Source organism: Mauremys reevesii, linkage group 1 (genome assembly GCF_016161935.1).
Source record: "Mauremys reevesii isolate NIE-2019 linkage group 1, ASM1616193v1, whole genome shotgun sequence".
Classification (NCBI taxonomy): Eukaryota; Metazoa; Chordata; order Testudines; family Geoemydidae; genus Mauremys; species Mauremys reevesii.
The window spans coordinates 197,623,770-197,642,593 of record NC_052623.1 but is presented as its reverse complement, the minus strand read 5'-3'; the positions used below and the strand labels follow the sequence as shown (position 1 = coordinate 197,642,593).

General features: G+C 42.6%; 1 protein-coding gene across 10 annotated transcripts in view; it reads left to right on the top strand.

The window, feature by feature from the left end:
• The window catches only part of BBX (BBX high mobility group box domain containing), a 198,743-nt gene that overhangs the window by 169,710 nt on the left and 10,209 nt on the right, over window positions 1-18,824 (top strand). For 7 of the 10 annotated variants that reach the window (XM_039484007.1, XM_039483983.1, XM_039483998.1 and 4 more), the window contains 3 exons: window positions 5,942-6,031; window positions 17,541-17,660; window positions 18,393-18,585. In XM_039484007.1, coding sequence (XP_039339941.1) covers window positions 5,942-6,031; window positions 17,541-17,660; window positions 18,393-18,585 — 403 coding nt within the window. Of the gene's footprint in view, window positions 1-5,941; window positions 6,032-17,462; window positions 17,661-18,392; window positions 18,586-18,824 lie in introns of all 10 variants that reach the window. The other 3 variants (XM_039484056.1, XM_039483990.1, XM_039484049.1) reach the window with 2 other exon arrangements.

The following is an 18,824-nucleotide window of genomic DNA, read 5'->3' as shown; positions in this document are numbered from 1 at the left end:
TTTTATAATCTTCAGCAACATGCTAATGAAATATTTTTAAAGCACATCTTAAACTAAGGTCCTGTAGACTAACATATTCTGAGTAAATGTTACAGTCATGCACAACTGTTTTTGTCAGTACATTCAGAAACTGACAGTAGATACCTGGAGGTTGACAAATGCCTGTTAAATGGCTTCATTACCACTTGAATGGCTCTTTAACAATTTCAGTGTTTAAATAGGTCTGGCAGGCTGGAAGCCTTTTTCACTTTTAAGTAGTAGATCCCCTGTGGGGGAAGACTCACCAGGCTGCAGCAGCCAGCTGTGGTGGGAGCCTGATAGGAAGTATCAGAACAGGGATAGGAAGAGACGGGTGGGTGGCCACTAAGACCCAGGGGGTGCGCCAAATTTTCAGGTGCCCTACGCAACCGTGTATGCTGCGTATGCCTAAGAACGGCATGTAGACCAGAGACAACTTGTTTAAGAACATACTATCTTTCTCCTGGACAAATGTCCACAGATTTGTAGCCCATACGATAGACTTCCCATGTATTCTTAGTGCCCAGTAGTTAGAGAAGCTTTCACTGTATCAGATCAGTGCTCCATAAATTGCCATTAAAAATTCAGTAAGTAGGCTTCAATGTGACAGATTATTTCCCAGGATCCCAGGATATGACAGATTATGAGAGGTTGTATGTCATTTTTTCTTAAGTAAATTTTTTTTAAAGTAACTGTTTCTTAATCATATATTAAATACTTAAGAAATCACATACATTGCTTGTTTCAGTTGAAGACAACGGTGTTACATCAGTTTGTATTGTTGTAAAGCCGTTAACTTCAAATGGAGTTTGATTTATAGCAGTCTAAACAAAAGACAGTTCAGGCCTGATACATGGAATAATCAAACAAGCAGGATAAGCAGGGCATTCTGAACATCAGTCAAATTAGCTTTTTTCCCCAATCACCTTTTCTTTCATTTGCCCCAAAGTGCCAATCCCGAATGAGCTGGTGCCTTTTCTGCCTGGTGTGACACCCCTCCAGCTCTGCAATTTAATTACACCCACCCACTGATGGACACCAGAGCACACAGCTATGTGTATGAGTAAGGTACCTCTGAACTCTCTCCCTTAAGATGTAGTTTCCTAAAATATGTTTAGGGACAGATTTTCAAAAGTATTCCACATTGGTCTGCTTCTGCTCTAGTTGATGTCAGTGGGAGATTTTACTTCAAAGGGAGCAGAGTTAGTTTTGAAAATCTCACTCTAAATATTTTTGTTCCATTTATATCAATGGTATAATAAAACTGCTGAGAACTGGAGTAAAGAGACAGGCTTAACCCATACAGACAGCATCCTGCTCCAGAATTCATCACTTGTGATTGACGTCTTTAGCAGAACGTACGCAGGGGCATCGTATCAAGCAGAAGCCATTGATCTACAATGGATTGCCAATTTACATATCTGCAGAAACATAGGGCAAAATCTGTAGTTTTCATTTCTCTTTTGAACTATGAAAAATTATTTTTATGTTCCAAATAACCCAACTTACTTGTTGAGGGGCGTAGAAGGGTGGTAATTCAATATATTTTCATTTGAGACAGGGATTGTCTTTTATTCTGTTTGCACAGCGCCTAGCACCATGGGGCTCCGAGTTCAGCTGAGGCCTCTCGGCATTTCCAGAGTACAATCAAGAAATAGCACCATAAAGCCATTGCTCCTTTGAAGCATTGCTTTCATGAAGCCACAGTCTTTCACTTGCTTTTTAGCTGCTCGGCACTAAGTCTACCTTGCGATCATGTGCCGCTATCCGTGTGCCAAATGGTTCACAGACAATGCCTTTAAGAACAGCGCTTGAGTTCTGAATCTCCAAAGATAGCTGGGAATGGAGAGAGAGTAGATTTGTAAGTGTAGAGACAAATATTTGGAGAACTCCAATTATTCTGGACAGCTCTGGCACTCCTGGCATTTAGCTCACAGTAAGTAGCCCTCCCCAAAGCAGGGCTGAGGCAAGTTGCAATTAAACTGGACAGTAATGTAGCTCAGTGAAAATGGGTATCTGAACTGAGCTCCTGGAACCTGCCTTACACGTGTCTGAATTGGGAGCTTTGCCACGGGAAACCTTAGAGACTCTGTTAGCACTAGTAAAACGAGACCTGAGACTTAATAGGATGAGTACATATGCCTCGTTTGTTGGAATACACTGTGCTAGCCATTTGATCCATTCTTCTGATAGATTTTTTTTTTGGAGGAGGAGGAGGAGGATTTTTTTTTTAAATCCACCCATGAAATTTTGAACAAGTGTTGCTAGAGTTAGTCACGCACTGTCCATTTTCTTGCTTGCTACTTTACTCCGCAGCTGCTTCTAGCCCAGTTCTCACTAATCCCTGAATGGTGCATATCCTTTCTGATATCAGGGAGCCTACTGGACAGACGGAGAAGTAAACTACAAGCAGTTCCCATATGGTGGCAACTGCTGCAATACTAAAAACCCAAGAAAAATGGAGTATTATGTTAACTGCTGAGAAATATCCGCAAGGAAAGGATTTACTTTAAAACCAAGAAGGCGTTACAAAAACAACAAGTAAACCATTGTAGCCCAGTAGTTCCCAAAAGTTTTTCTTGTATAAAATCATTTCAAGACACGCAAGCTTTTAAGGTTTGCTTTTTCAACCTTACGTTTTTTGTGAATTTAGTGCTGGTGGATGGCGTTGGGTTGACTTCCTCATCTCTCTCCATGGAACAAACATAGCACATGCAGCAGCTATGCAACCTTCCCTGGCCAGGGAGTTTGCACTTGTAAGAGTGAAAGATTCTTTGATCTCCATGACTGACTCATTCCTTGGCCTATACTGATAACAGGGGTGACACTTGCACCTGGGGTCTGGACCTGATATCATCATTTTAGTATTTCTTCCTTGCATGTATGTTTGTTTGTTTGTTTGTTTGAATCCAAGAGCTTTGGTTCTTAGACTCATGGAATCTTAGAAATGTAGGACTGGAAGGGACCTCAATAGTCCATTTAGTCCGTTCCCCTGCATTAAGGCAGGACTAAGTATGATCAAGACCATCGCTGACAAGTGTTTGTCTAACCTATTCTTAAAAACCTCCAATGATGGAGATTCCACAACCTCCCTAGGTAATTGTCAATCCCATACTAATATACTCACCTGCAATACAAACTGCATCTGTAATTAGCCCATCAACCAACTAAATAGATTAACATGAAGGAATTTTTCATGGATTGAAGACTTTTTTACTGTTGGGCCATAGCATGTCACAAAAATTACCTGTTTTCGCCTTTGCTCACTTTAGTCATTTGATCCCTGCTGAAGGATGTTTTAGTGACTATTTGGGAAAAATAGAACCCAGAATGAGGGGACAGAGAAGAGTTTCCTTTCCCTGTCACTGAAGCCCATCTCCTTAAGTTTGCATTTGAGAACAGAAGTTTTCATGAAACCTATACCCATTGAGGGGCTTGTTTCGATGTTTGGTTTTGATCAGCTCTTTAGAAGGGATGGTAGAAAGAGGATCATAAAGAAAACACATTCTTCATTCTATGTAATATTTGTAAAGCTTATAACCTATTTCTGTGGCTTCCTTAGTCACTGCTTCTGTGCAGAATATCTGCTCCAGTGCTCAGCAATCTCTGACACTGCTGAGCTGTACTTTTTTATGAAGTGTTGGTATAAGAGTATAGTAGTATAAACCTCTGTACTATTTTATAATGTGCCACATATCCCGATAACCTCCTAGCTGAAATCATCCCTTTGGACATTCCAAACACAATTTTTTTCATCTTTTAGGGCTTGGCCGTTCATTTGGATCTGATAGCATGGAGCCTTGCACCAATATTCAGTCCTGCTGGAGCCTTAGGGTGAAATCCTAACCCCATTGATGTCAATGGGATTTTTGCCATTGACTTCAGGGAGCCAGGATTTCAGCCCCCACCTTTCCCTCTGCCTGCCTGTGCTTTTGCAAGCCTGGCTTTGCTTAACCCGTCTCAACTTTTCTTGGCTACTCATCAGCTCCACACCACTTATCTCTTCTTTGCTTTGGGTCGTGTCATCATTCTGAGGCTTTCTTCTACTCTCCTCGTCACCACTCTGCACTCTTCAGTATATGTCAACTGCCATGAGTTTACACTTTTCTGTACAAACATGCGTGGATCGTGCTTACCTGTGCACTCCTAATGCTCCTGGTCTTTTCTACTCAGGGGATAAGGAGTAGGATGGCACGCGGTGGTGTTCTACATGAAGGCAACTCTCTTAAAAGGACAAATATCAAATTCCGTAAAAGAAAATCAGGCCTTCATGAAAATCAAAGGTTGAAACAATTCCGTGGTGCTGACTAAATCTATTTATGGTGTTACTTCTGCCCCTGTTAACCATTACCATAGATTAATAACAAGCCCAAGTACAGACAGCAGATTTGTCTGCTCCTTTTTTGTTGTTGGATATAAATAAACTTGTAGATAAGAATAGCTTTCACATTTTTGCTCGCCTTAGAATAACTTCCCATGTAACTCTGGCATCCTGGCTTGCCGAGGTAAAAAATGCAAAGCAGGCCAAATTCTGTGCTCAGTAATATGAATGCAACCATACGGACTGAAGAAGGATTGAACTTGTATAACTAATTTGGCCTACTCTGTTGAAGTTATTTAACTTTTAACAACCAGTTATTATTAAATTAGTTCAGACTTAAGCTAAAATTACCCATGATGGGTACCAACAGAGGAATGTCCTTTTTTGCATAGTGCTGTAACTTTTCAATTGTGACTTCTAACTACCATATCAAACTGAAAAAATTGACTGTTGACAGGAATTTCCCAAACCAAAGTACATCAGCACCTTACAGTTTCCAAGTTTGTTGCTTGATTATACTGCTTTTATCTTTACATGTAGGTATGAGAATCTATATTTAAATATAAATAATTCTATTTAGGCCTTCTCTACGCTACCCTTCATTTTAATATTTCCCGCCGGTGGAGCTGGATTGGTGGCAGCAATGGTGGAAGACTTCGATGGGGGGTTGGGGCAAGACCAGTATAGATCAAGTTGGCAGTATGTAGTTCTGCTGTTAGCTTTAAATTCCAGGACTTAAAATATTCGTGGTGGTGTGTATTTTAAAGACAAGTAGGAGAGGGGGGGGTGGTTTTTGCAGCTAGGGAGCACGTTCAAGCGAATTAGTATCAGATCAGATGCAAATGGAAAGTACTCCATCTTATAAAAACCACAAATTGTCATTTCATATACCTTACCTCTCTGAATTCTTCTAAGGCGGGGTCAGTCTGAAGCTAGCATGAAGACTAGGTTCCCTGCTACTTTTTTGGAGGTAATGCTTTACAGTGCACTTTTGCTCTGAAAAGTGACTCCGTAAAAGTGGCATTGCAGTGGAGGGGTTACCTGTTTGCTGTGTCTTGGCCTCTTCTGTGTTGTTTACCAGTCAAAAGACGTTTTTCTAACTGTCAGTGCTCAAACTTCCCTGAGATATTTGTAGGTCAAGCAGTTCAGGCACCATCCTAAGTAATAAAGATTCTGCAGTCAGAACTGAGGATGATGCGTGAGCCAGGAGAGACTCCAGCTCCCAGAGCTGCGTTAGCTCTGCAATTAGTAAAAACTTAGTTTTGTCACTGAAACCAAAGAGCTCTAACTCTGAATATACACAGAGAGCAGATGTTTGGAGGGAAAAGGGGCTATTTTTACATAGTCAACTTTTCTTGTCATCCTCACTCTCTTAAACTAAACTGGTATCTCTCTTTCACGTTAGAGGAGAATGATCCAATGCCCGCTGAGGTCAATGGAAAGCTTCCATTAACTCCCGTGGGTGTTGGGTCAGGCACTACACTGTAGAATGAAGTGGCATGCTGTAGTCATTAAAGGGGTAATTATATTCGACATGCTATAATTGTTTTGCTGTATAAAAACTTCTAATTAAAAATATATTATTATTAATATTGTCTGTAGGTTCATTCCAGTCTCAGAAAAAGAACTTATTCCACAAAATTGTCAACAAATATAAGCACAAAAAGGAGAAGTTTAATGTTCCGGAAAAAGGTACTGGTGCATTACTCAGTCAAGGCTTCTGGCCACCTTCTCTCTGAACTCAGTCTTGGGTAATGCGTCCATGCAGAGGATACTCAATTCTGTATCCCTTTCACTCTTTTGGCCCCTTACCTCGCTTTCTGTCTGCTTCAGCTTCACCAGCTTCTGGCTCTGGCAATATCTTCCTTTGTTTCAATCTTAAAAAAAGCTGAATAATTGAAGATCTTCCCTAATGATCATTCTACCTCCTCTGCTTAAGTCTCACCTTCCCCTCTACAATCAGGAGCTGAGTTGTTGAAATTGACCCTGAATTCTTTTCACCTACTTCAGCTCTCTAATGTTGGCTGCTTCTGTCGCCATCCCCCCTACAGCAGATACGGTCTTGAATACTCCTCTGCCAAAACCCTTCTGTATTGTCTCATCTCATTACCTCTTGACTGGAGTAACACCTGCTTTACTTATTTCCCTGTGTCTCAGTTCTACAAAGTACCGTTGTCCAAAATGTGACTTTTTTCCCACACCAGTACCCAGTAATATATCCCCCTCGCCAACCCTCCATCTTCAGAAATCTGTACTGGCTTCCTATTCTTTACAGAATCCAGTTGAAAATCACCTTCTTAGTCTTCAGGTTCCACCAGGGATTTGCCCCTCGCTTCACCCAGCCCCTCCAGCTCTCCAAAATCATTTCCGTCTCTGTTCTCGGGATCTGATCCTGCATTTCCAGCACACGCAAAACTCCCATGGGAATTTGCAAGTGAACAAGTTGTGCAGAATCAAAGTCCAAGCTGTTGACAAAGTTTTTCACTAGATTAAATTTTTCCCTCTTGTCTTCCCATACCCATTTGGTCTTTCACCAGTGGACAGGAGATTCTTCTCCCATGTCGACCCTGCTGCATGGAACAGCCTCTCTCCCTCTTTTTATTTAACTGACTCCTTGAATCTCTTCAGATGATCCCATTGCAAGACTCCTCCTCAACTCTGGTCTGACTCCTGACCCTCTTTCTCAGATAATGCAATTTAAATCCTACTCCCCAGCTCTCCCCATTGCCCTGTGCTTAATCCTTCTCCCTGGAGCTTGGTCACAGTGCCCCTCTTCATTCCCTGCCCTGTCACATCCACCGATGTTATTGTGCCTGTGTGCTGCATTGTGACCTCTGTGGCCTATTTGTGCTATACTGGAATGCATAGACTGTACCCAGCTGTGAAGCATTCAGTGATAAAGAAATGTTGTGTGGTCAGTGGTATATAACAATATACTTATTTGCACAAGTATATGTTGTGGTGGTTGTTTACAAGAAGTACCTTTCTTAATGGCTGGATGAGAGACTGAGTATTGGTATAATAATATGTAGGTACAGTTCTTGCTGAGTACCTTTCAAATTACCATGCCTAAATTATGAATGAGTTGTATAGGTCATCTGCTAGGAAATATGTTTCTGTTTTGTTGAATCCTCATTAGGAAAAATAAGGGAACCATTGAATAAATATATGAGTAAAAAAAAAATAAATCTTCAGATCTACAACCAAAAACCAAAAATCGTCCAAAGCTCAAAAGCACTTTGATTTTTAAAAATGTTCTGATACAAGGTGAAATACAGGACTCCAAGCTGCCAGCTGTTAAGCACTCTGGCCCCAGTCCAGGAAAACACTTAAGCGTCTGCTTAACAATTAAGCATGTGAGTAGTCCCACTGCTTAAACATTAAGAATGTGCTTAATTGTTTTGCTGGACTGAGGCCAGATTGGTTAGTTCCATGCAGGGTTGAACCTTAAAGTAAGGAAAACTTGGAACTTCACAACATTGTTTATTTGTCATATGAAGGTCATTAGGGAAAGAACTGTGTGGTTCTGTTCTGGTAATAGAAAGCTGCGTCATCTACTGATTAGAATTCAGGACTGGGATTAAGGGGATCTGGATTCTGGGTCAGATTTTCAGAAGCGAGGGGGGCATTTCGGATTCTAAATCCCATTGACTTTCAATGAAACTCAGACCTTTAAGGGCCAGATTTACAAAGGTATTTAGGTACCCAAGATGGAGATAGGTGCCTAGTGGGATTTACAGAAGCACTAAGTGCGTAACGCCCATGGAATTCATCTGAAAATCCCACTAGGCACCTATTTGTAGCTTCAATCACCTAAATACCTTTGTAAATCTGGCCCTGAGTGCCTAAGTCACTTTTGCAAATGGAACTTAGGCGACTAAATCACTTAGACACTTTTGAAAATTTTATCCTCTATTTCCAACTCAGCCATTGGCTCACTGTGTGACTTTAGCCAAGTCATTCTGACTCTGTGTGCCTCAACTTCCTTATGTGCAAAATAAGAAAGAACTTTACCCACCTTGTGTAAAGTCTTTTGGAGATCTTTGGATGAACAGCTCAGCAAACTTAGTCTTTTCTTATGTTTCTATCCAGAAATATTGGAATCCCAGCAGAAATGGAAATAGTTTGAGCAAAGAAACACACAAGAGCAGTACAGGCAGGGAGCAAATAACTGATGTCTGAATGTTGTATGATTATGGGCACGCTCTTAGCCCAGTCTACGCTGAGCTGCTTTTTAAAATGTCCTGGCATTGTAGTATCACCAGTTCTACTGGTGGGAGTTCTAGTGTAGACAGGGCTCTGGCAACCATTGGCATTTTTAACAGTGTCTCCTAGTCATGCTCTGTGCAGGAATAGACAATTCTTAAAAATCTGGCACCTTGTCCAGTGGAAGTGCACTGGTACTATTGCAGTAGTGAGAAATTTTAAGCAAAAATTCCGTGTAGTTATAGCCCTGGGATAAAATGATGCCATCTCACCCATTCTATCCAGTCCTTAATAGTAAAGGCTCCATGCATTCCTAGGCAAGCTGGGCCTAATTTTTTTCAGCAAGACCCTGGATTCTGCATCGTTCTGGTGTAGCAAAATGGAAAATCTGTAGCAGCTTCAATTAAAAAGCTCTTATTTTTTTAATGTAAATAATCAAATATTATAATGAGTAATTTCCCCTTGTGTTTAATTTGGTATGAAATGTTGTTAATTTGTGCTGGCCTCGTTTTCTGTGTCACAGATTTTTTGTATTGACAAACACAACTGCATAAAAAAATGGAAATGGGGGAAACTGGGTGTTTTGATAAGTGGATCAGGGCAGGTGGGGCTTTTGGCCACTGGGGAGGCATGGGAGATAGTTTATGATTGTGGGATATGACCTTTAGCTGGATGTTTCTGCTAAAAAATAATAAGCCGTGAAAGAGTTAACCGTACTGAAATGTAAACACTTGCCTTTAGGTTTTAGATTTAAATGAATGGGGCAGTTTACACCTCTCAGTGGAAAATGCTGCTTCATTTTACCCTTCGTTCATGTTTTCAATGTTTTCTTGGCAACCATGAGAGCTAGAAAAGTGTGTGTTTATGTAATAGTTGTTGTTTTGTTGTCGTGCAGTACCGCCTGGGAGCACCATAGACCGGAACCCCGTTGTGCTAGGTGCTATACAAACACAGAATAAAAAGACAGTCCCTGCCCCCACAGAGCTCACTGTCTAAATAAAAGACAAGAAAAAAGCATATATCTACAGACGGGAGTACAAGAAAACAATGAGACAGCATTGTGTAAATAGGATGGATACAAGGTCGGGGGTGGGAGTAGGACACAAGCAGAGTGAACAATGGAAGGGCAGCAAATGTTTTGTTGATTCCATTTATTTTATTTTGAGGTGAAGGGTTGGTTACTTAGAAGGGGATCAGCTAACTGGAAAGCAAACGGAAGGAAAAGGAATAAGAGGAACAAGTGTAGAATGAAGCTGAGGAGAAGAGACTCCGAGGAGGGTGCAGAAGGGTTGGCACAAACAACCAATCAGCACAGGACAGTGAAAGTCAGAGAACATACTACTGGAGTGTCCAGAAGTTGGAAGGTTCCTGCATTGGCTGCTTCTGGTCCTCTACCAGGTGGAGTTTCTCTCTATAGCAGTGGTGTGCAAACTTTTCCAGTCGTGCCCCCCCTTACCCTTCATGGAATTTGTCATGCCTACCCTTCTACCTCATAGCAGAACTGAGATCCCGCTGCCATAATAGTGGGAGCAGGATAAAAATTCAACAAACAATGCACAAGCAGTTGGAGTGGGTATTGTGAGACGGGAATGGGATTTTAAAAATAGTCCTCCTGTGCTGCAGACAACATGGTCTCCCCGGCCACCCAACTCTGAAGGCAGCACCACCGCCAGCAGCAGCGCAGAAGTAACTGTGGCAGTGCTGGCAGCGGCACTGCCTTCAGAGCTGGGTGGCCAGAGAGCAGCAGCTGCTGGCCAGGGCATTCGTGTTGTTTGCAACACGGAAGGACTTTTTTTTTTTTTATAGTATATCATATATAAATATACAAAATACCCATTCTGCTTTTATCCTGCTCCTGATATTATGGCAGTAGGTCCTGCAGGACCCCACTTCCTTTGTGCCCCACTCCCAGAGAACCTCTTGCTCCTCCCCACCCCACATGGCCACGGGGAGATTCTGCTTGGAGTGGGAGATGCAAGTGTTGATCCTGGAGCACACTTCTTCAGCAAGGATAAATTCCATGGTGAATTCTGCAGCTTCAGGATAGTGGGATGTATGGACCCTGTTTACACTGGGCACTTATTTGGATTTGGATTTTGTTTCATCGTCATGTTGCTATTAGCTAAGCATAGTAGTGCTAATACAAGCTATTTCATTGGATGTGAAAGATTTCTTTTTTAATTCCAATAAAACAGTGGTACTAAGTAATTGGGAGTGAGAATGGGAGGATACCACCTCATCACCTTCCTAGCCACTATCAGCCAGCTGTGCTTTGTAGGCACAGTGGCAGAGGTGAGCCGTAAAGAGGGTACTTGTGGGGAAGGTAGGGATTACTCCCAACCACTGCACTTGAAAGGGGGTAGAGCTGGGCAACAAAATGGCAGATGAAATTTAGTGTTGATAAATGCAAAGTAATGCACATTGGAAAACATAATCCCAGCTATACATATAAAATGATGGGGTCTAAATTAGCTGTTACCACTCAAGAAAGATCTTGGTGTCATTGTGGACAGTTCTCTGAAAACATCCATTCAAAGTGCAGCAGCAGCAGCCAAAAAAGCAAACAGAATGTTGGGAATCATTAGGAAAGGGATAGATGATAAGAGAAAATACCATAATTCTAGTATATAAATCCATGGTACACCCACATCTTGAATACTGCATGCAGATGTGGTCGCCCCATCTCAAAAAAGATATATTGGAATTGGGAAAGGTACAGAAAATGGCAACAAAAACTATTAGTGTTATGGAATAGCTTCCATATGAGGAGATTTAATAAGACTGGAACTTTTCAACTTAGAAAAGAGATGACTAAGGGGGGATATGATATAGGTCTATAAAATCATGACTGGTGTGGAGAAAGTAAATAAGGAAGTGTTATTTACTCCTTCTGATAACACAAGTAGTAGGGGTTAGCCAATGAAATTAATAGGCAGCAGGTTTAAAACAAACAAAAGGAAGTATTTCTTCACACAATGCACAGTCAACCTGTGGAACTCTTTGCAAGAGGATGTTGTGAAGGCCAAGACTATGACAGCGTTCAAAAAAGAGCTCGATAAGTTCACGGAGGAAAGGTCCATCAATGACTATTAGTCAGGCTGGGCAGGGATGGTTCCCTAGCCTCTCTTTGCCAGAAGCTGGGAATGCGCGACAGGGGATGGATCACTTTATGTTTACCTGCTCAGATTCATATTGAACTGTATGAGGAGAGAACCATGTACTTAGCCTTGTGGCTAAACTTTGCATAGTTTATTAAGCCCACACCTAAGAATGTTTTACTCTCTTTTGTTTGACCTTCACCTTTGCCTATTTCCTTATGGCTTTTAACCTCTTTCTGGTTCTTCTTCTGTTATAACCATTGCCTATTTCTCTTTTCTGGGTTTTTACTTTTTTAGTTCTTGGATTTTTTATTATTTTGTATTGTGAGAACTGAAGTGTTACTTTCAAGGGATGGATTCTCAGTGGTTCTGATCCAAATTGTTTGAAAGCAATATGACTCGGTACATTTTTATACATTTTTATACATTTTATTCAAGCTAACAATCAAAAATAAAATCAAGAAAACATTATTGTTCAGATTAAACCACTACAAACTCCTCTAAACTAAGGATTAAACAATACAATTGTCAGAATAAGGTCAAATTAAGATCAAGTCACCAAATCCAAGTGTTAGCTACACTTTTGAATTACAACTAAATCATCAGAGTAACACATAATCAGTCCTTATCAAGCCCAGAATAGGACATCTAAAGAGGAGGCTGTCCATTCAGGGTATGTCTGCACTGCAGTTGGGAGCAAGCCTCCCAGCCCAAGTAGGCAAACTTGTGTTAGTGGAGCGCGAGCTAGCGCATTAAAAATAGCTGTGTGGATCTTTCAACTTGGGCTCTCAAGCCTTTGGAGTCTGTTATAAACCCTGGTTATGATTTTGCCCAGGGCAGTATAATCTGTTTATCTGGTTGAATATCTAAGTCAGCAGTTCTCAAACATTTTAATGGGGTCGCCAAGGCTGGCTTAGACTGCCTGGGGCCAAAGCCGAGCCCCACCACCCGAAGTTGAAGCCCTGTGTGTTGGGACTCAGGTTACAGGCCCCCTGCCTGGGGGTGAAGCCCTTGGGCTTCAGCTTTGGCTCCCTCCTCCTCCCGCCTGGGGCAGTGGGGCTCAGGTGGGCTCAGGCTTCACTCCCCCATCCTGGGGTCATGTAGTAATTTTTATTGTCAGAAGAGGGTCGCGGTGCAATGAAGTTCGAGAACCCTTGATCTAAATATTAAAGCCAAATTATTGTTACTCTTTTAAGTGGAGTCTTCAGACTCAGGTGGGACTTCTTCTTTAGATTTCACTAAATCTAAATTTACTAAATTCACTAGATTTCACTGTTGCATGTAGTGGTTGGTCTGCTTCCTGCTCTTCCCTCGTCTCCTGCCCAGAGTTTAACACCACACTTCTGATGCATGGAGGCTAGCAGCATCTGATAAGCAGAAGAGATAGCTGAGAGCCTCTATATGCTTTTACCAAACTAGAAGCATGCACGCAGACTGAATTATTTTTAGGAGACCATATTTTAGGGTGAATTAAATCTGGAGATTATTTCTTGGCACTTCCCCCTGAGGTCTTGAAGTGCTAATGCACACATGCATACAGTATACACACCCTCAGATTATAAAAGAAAAATAGAGATATCTCCCACTTAAAGACAAAAACTGGTTGTAGCTAGATTGACCTAGCTACATTGCTCAGGGCAGTGAAAAATATTGCGCCCTGTGTGATATTGTTAAGTTAACCCCCACTGTAGATGTAGCTAGGTCAACGGAAGAATTCTGACGTCAACCTAGCTACCACCTCTCAGAGAGGTGGCTTAAGTACATAGATGGAAAATCCCCTTCTGTCTATGTAGAAAGTGTCTACATTACAACTCATACAGAGGCACAGCTGCAGTACCATAACTGTGCTGCGGTAGCCATTGTAATGTAGACAGTCTGTATTTAGGTAGACACTATTTCTATCACAATATTTTATTCCTTGTCTGATTTCTTTTTTAAGTGTTCACCTTTTAACCTGTCTTGGTTTTTTTCTTCCTTTTAACCATTGCCTTATTTGTGTATTTACTATTTTTAAAAGGCAACAATATTATCTATTAGGGTAGACAGCAAAGGGTAGGTGTGGAGAGTGGATTGAGAACGTGAGTGAGTCGGGAACTCCAGCATTATAATTGTGGCTTTCACTCCCTTACTCTCACTTTATGGAAGTCATTTAATTTATCTTTGCCTCCAATTTCCCTATCTGTAAAGTGGGGATTATCCTTAGCCAGCTCACAGAGGTGATTAGTTGGTGCTTGTAACTCACTCTGAAGATAAAAAGCACTCTGAGTGGTAAGTATTATGTTGTATTACTTCTACAGCAGACTACAACTCACAAAGTAGTCCTCATACAGCAAGAATCAGAGGGGTAGCCGTGTTAGTCTGGATCTGTAAAAGCAGCAAAGAGTCTTATGGCACCTTATAGACTAACAGACGTTTTGGAGCATGAGGAATTTCCACTACATGCATCCGACGAAGTGGGTATTCACCCACGAAAGCTCATGCTCCAAAACGTCTGTTAGTCTATAAGATGCCACAAGACTCTTTGCTTCTTATACAGCAAGAAGTTTCCATACTTTGCTAAACAAAGGAGTTGTGGCGGGGGGGGCGGTGAGTACATTGGTGACTTTCCAGGAGCCCAGTAGTGTAACACATTTGTGTCTACAGAGTCCAGGTACCCACGTTCCTTTGTTTTAAGATGAGCACAGCAGTGGGCTGCTTTTTATAATTCCTTGGGCTGCATTTAGTCCTCTGACCACCACTTAGCCACTCCTTTTCTAGGGTCTTTTACATACTGGGTGAAATCCTGTTTTCATTTATATCAGTGGTGGCAGGATTTCACCCACTGTTTGTGTCACAGTTCAGTCTAGCAAAGGCCCCCTAGGCTTCAAGTTGCCCTGGCCGTCACCTCTCTTGAGTGGAAATGCACCTCTCACTCCCTTCTGACCAGGGTATTTCAGGCAGCACAGTCCCCGCCCTGAATATACAGTAAGAGACTCTGAAGAGAGAGTAAGCAGGTCTGCTTAGGCAGAGACTAATACCAGAGTAATTGTTCTGCGAGTGCTGGTCACTGTGTGTATTCCGGGGTGGGTAGACATGCGCACGCCATGTGCCTGGAGCCAGAGAATTTTGAAAGCAGTGTCTGTTGGTCCACACATACGCCCTGGCTCACCTCGTGCCTCTGACCGAGGAGACAAAGGACCCAACCACTTCTCCAGTTCCTTCTCACCGCCGCGTGGTCTGGGTCAGAACCTCTAGTTTCCAAAGCTTCAGCTTTCTCCTTTATCTGAGAATATATTTAGAGATCTGTAAATAGGTATTTTTTTAATCTGATAGTTTTAGTTTTTTATGAGTAGTTAGTCTCCCAGACCTGGAGAGGCCCCCTTCTGCCGCCACTCCCCCTCCTCCCCGCTGCCATCCCACTGGCTCCTTAGTTGGATACTGGACTTTTGCCTAGGACTCCAGGCTTCAAAATTAATGCTTCCTGCCCGCACACCTTCTCAGTCAGCTTGTACTGCATCAAAGAAGCCTACATCGTGGCAAGATGCAGAATCTCCCATTCATTCCCCAACCATACCCAGGAAGGGCAAGAACTTAGCTTTAGGAAGCACCTACTGGAAAAGCCCATGAGGCCGCAATCAGACCCAGGCCTGGGTACACCCTCTTCCCCCCTCCACTCCCATACATCAGCCTAACTCAGCAAGGAATGCGCCTCCTGCCAGGAGGTCCGACTCAGGAGCAAGAGAGTCTGCCACCACAGTTTCCTCTGTGAGGTCTTATCTGGAGAGCAGGGGGCATTCTCATAAGCAAGAGACTAAGTCTTCATCCAAATCCACTTTGGAGATGTAGGATCCAGCCCTGCCTAAACTGAGCAAGTCTATAAGTTCAGCCCAAGAGAACTTAGTACAACCTAGGTTTCAGAGGCATGACAAGAAAGCCCACAAGTCTAGAACTCCATTGGCACCAGATCTGATTCAGTGGTACCAGTGCCTCTGGTACCCCCAAACACAAACGCCGGGATCCCCTGACACTGGCGAAGACCATTCACCAAGAGCATTGGTTACCCATGATACCATCTTTGTCTTCAACAGCTGTAGCACTGACTGTTTCTACAGTGGCTCTGGTGGTTTGGGTGGACAGGACCCCTCTCACTCCAGTTCACTTACTTCCCAAAACTACACGCATCCCCAGTAGAAAGGAGGCTCTACCTCCTCAATGTTCAGTGAGCCTTGGCCTTTTACCTGCAGAGAACAAAACCAGTCAGAAGGTCTCCTAAACTATTTGTTGCCATAGTTTAGGGTCAGGCTATATCCTCTCAAAGAATTGCAAAAGGAATCTTTGGCTTTATTTTGCTCTGCTATCAGCTGTCTAATCTTTCCTCCTCCTCTTGCGGTAAGAGCAAGCAACATCTATGGAATCGCATCAAGAGGTGCCTTTACTTGATATCTGCAAGGCATCTACGAGGAGCACCATCCACACATTTGTGAGACACCATGCCTTGGTACAGGACTCCTCAGCATCTTTTGGAATGGCAGTCCTTAGTTTGGCTCTGCCAACTACAACCTCACATGCTCCTCCTCTTTGAGTACTACTTGTCGATCGCCCAAAGTGGAATTCGCATAGGGACCAGCACTCAAAGAAGAGAAGGTTACTTGCCTTATAGTAACTGGAGGTTCTACGAGATGCGTGATCCCTCTCTGTATTCCACTACCCCTCCTCTCCTTCCCCTGTGCTTTAGATCTTCTCTGATTCATGATAGAGAAGGAACCGGAGGGGTGGTCAGTCCACCTCACCCTTTATCCCCTGCGTTTGAGGCACAAGGTGAGCCAGGGTGCATGTGCGGGCCAATGGATGCTGCTTTCAAAATCTCCAGCTCCAGGCATGGCACACTTACATACCTGCAGTGGAATACAGGTAGGGAACCACACGTCTCAAAGAACAGTTATTTTAAGATAAGTAACTTTCTCTTATAAAGTGCCACACAGCACTTCTTATGCAAGCCTATTTAATTCTTAAGCTAAAAGCACTACAGAGAACAATAAAAGGGACCCTCATGCATGCCAATAAGCTTACCAGAGTTAACCCCCAACACTAACATAGATTCTGGCAGGAGCAGTCCTTCAGAACCCCACCCAAAGAATTTCCTTCTGGTGTCAAGTTCATTACAACTTCAGCTCACAGTTTTATGAGTCCTCCATAAGCCCAGTCTTTCCAACCCTACCCTAAGGACTGGGGCCTGCCATGGACCGTGGGGTTTGGCCATTTTCTGGATCAGGAGGAAGGCCTTGAGCCTGTTTAAAACCAGGCTATTTATCCAAAAATCCTTTTTCTGTCTCTTGGCCCCTGGAGAATCCACTTTGAACTAGTATATGCCAACCCCTTCAGGGGATGGCTTTAAAGGACTGAAAATCAGAGGAATTAAATTAGGGTCCCCCTCCTAGAGGAGTTGCGTACAGTTCCCCAATAATATGCACCATTATGTTTTTAATATAATGGACCCCAAAGGTATTAGCCTTAATTCAATAAAGTTTCTCTTAATTCCACAAGGTGTGTCCAGGATATTGTCAGTCTGTCTCAGTTTGTACTCGGTAGATCTTTTTAAAACAATAGAAACTTGAACCTCAGAGAAACCTGCAAGAACTGGTCCAATACTATTCCTTGCAAACCCAAAACACGGGGTGCAGCTCACAAACACTTCCATGACTCGAGCCCTGCAAATTTCATGCAGTCCCATTAGTGAGTATTGTAAGTGTCAAGTACAGACAGATATGAATGTGCATATAGTTAGCAATTCTAGTGTTTTATGTTTGACCTGTAATTGTAACTGACTTGTCCCATTTCAGCCATACTTGCAGAAGACAAAAACCCCAGTGAGCCTGCACGGAAGAATAAAACTTCTGTATCTGTCCCAAATACTCCAGAGCCAGCACTGCTGCATGAACCCTTGGTTGGTAGCCAAAAGAGGAAAGCGAGGAAAACTAAGATCACACATCTCGTTCGGACAGCAGATGGCCGAGTGTCACCAGCAGGAGAGGCTCAGGGTAAGGAAACAGGAGTCTAAATTTATGATAAATCTAGATTATTGAGAGTGGTTCTGAGGTCTAAGTAAAATAGTAGGGAAACATACCCCTAATAGGGAAGCGGTCGTAAGCCTGTACTGGAAAAATAATTCTGTAAAAACAGGTACCAATTGGGTCATACCATCTAGGGACTCAGTAAGCTTCAAATAGGCAATTTACTGTTGGATAAAAAATTTAGATGTCAAAAAAAAATCTGTCTCTAAACTTCTGTCTGAGGAATGGGAGAGGCACACAGAGAGAGTGCTGGAACAGAGTTTATCTCTCCTAAGGTAACATGCTCCCAGTCCAGCAAAGCAAAGGTACTGTGCCTGCACAGCGGGTGCAGTTAATGGATGTGAAATTGGGCCCTGTAGTGTATATAAAGACAGGGGTAATGGGATGTCCCTAGGTAGGTCATCAGCAGTGGGGATTGAACTCGGGACTGCTGGATTTAAAAGCATGAGCATCCACTGCCTGAGCGAAAATATCCAAATGTGTTAGATCACAGTGCATAGCATAAACTTCTATGTCATCCAGTCATTAGAGGGAGGCAGAGAGCCCCAGTAGTAAACTTGGATTGCAGATGATGAAGTCTCAATTAATGATGGAAAAATGCATGTTAACACCTCTATACTAAGCACTGTTCAGTACACAGCTGTAGCTGACTTTTATGCCCCACTGCCTGCAAGTTTCACTTTCTTTCTTTCCTTGTAGAGGAAAAACCAAAGGAGCTACCACAGAGTAGTCTCCAAAAAACATCAAGTGCGGAGACCGATTGCAACGACGAATGTTCTAGAAGCACAGAAGCAGAGGACACTCATAGTATTACGCCAGGCATGCCAGCTGTGTCTGCATTCTTTAGCTTAGCTGCTCTAGCAGAAGTAGCAGCAATGGAAAATGTACACAGGTCAGTGTATGCTGCATTTCTGCGTTGTCTGACAGGATTCTGCATTACGGCCCTCTTACACAGAATGCATGTGAAAGATTTAACACCTGAGTCAATTGGTTTTGTCATTTTTTCCACCGCTGCTTCTCTTTTGACCGCTTAGTTTATAGCACTGCCCTGTTTTAGAAGGGTGAAATGCTCACTGGCTTAATTACCAGTGATATTGCCTTTTAATAATACACCAAGAGAACCACAGCGAG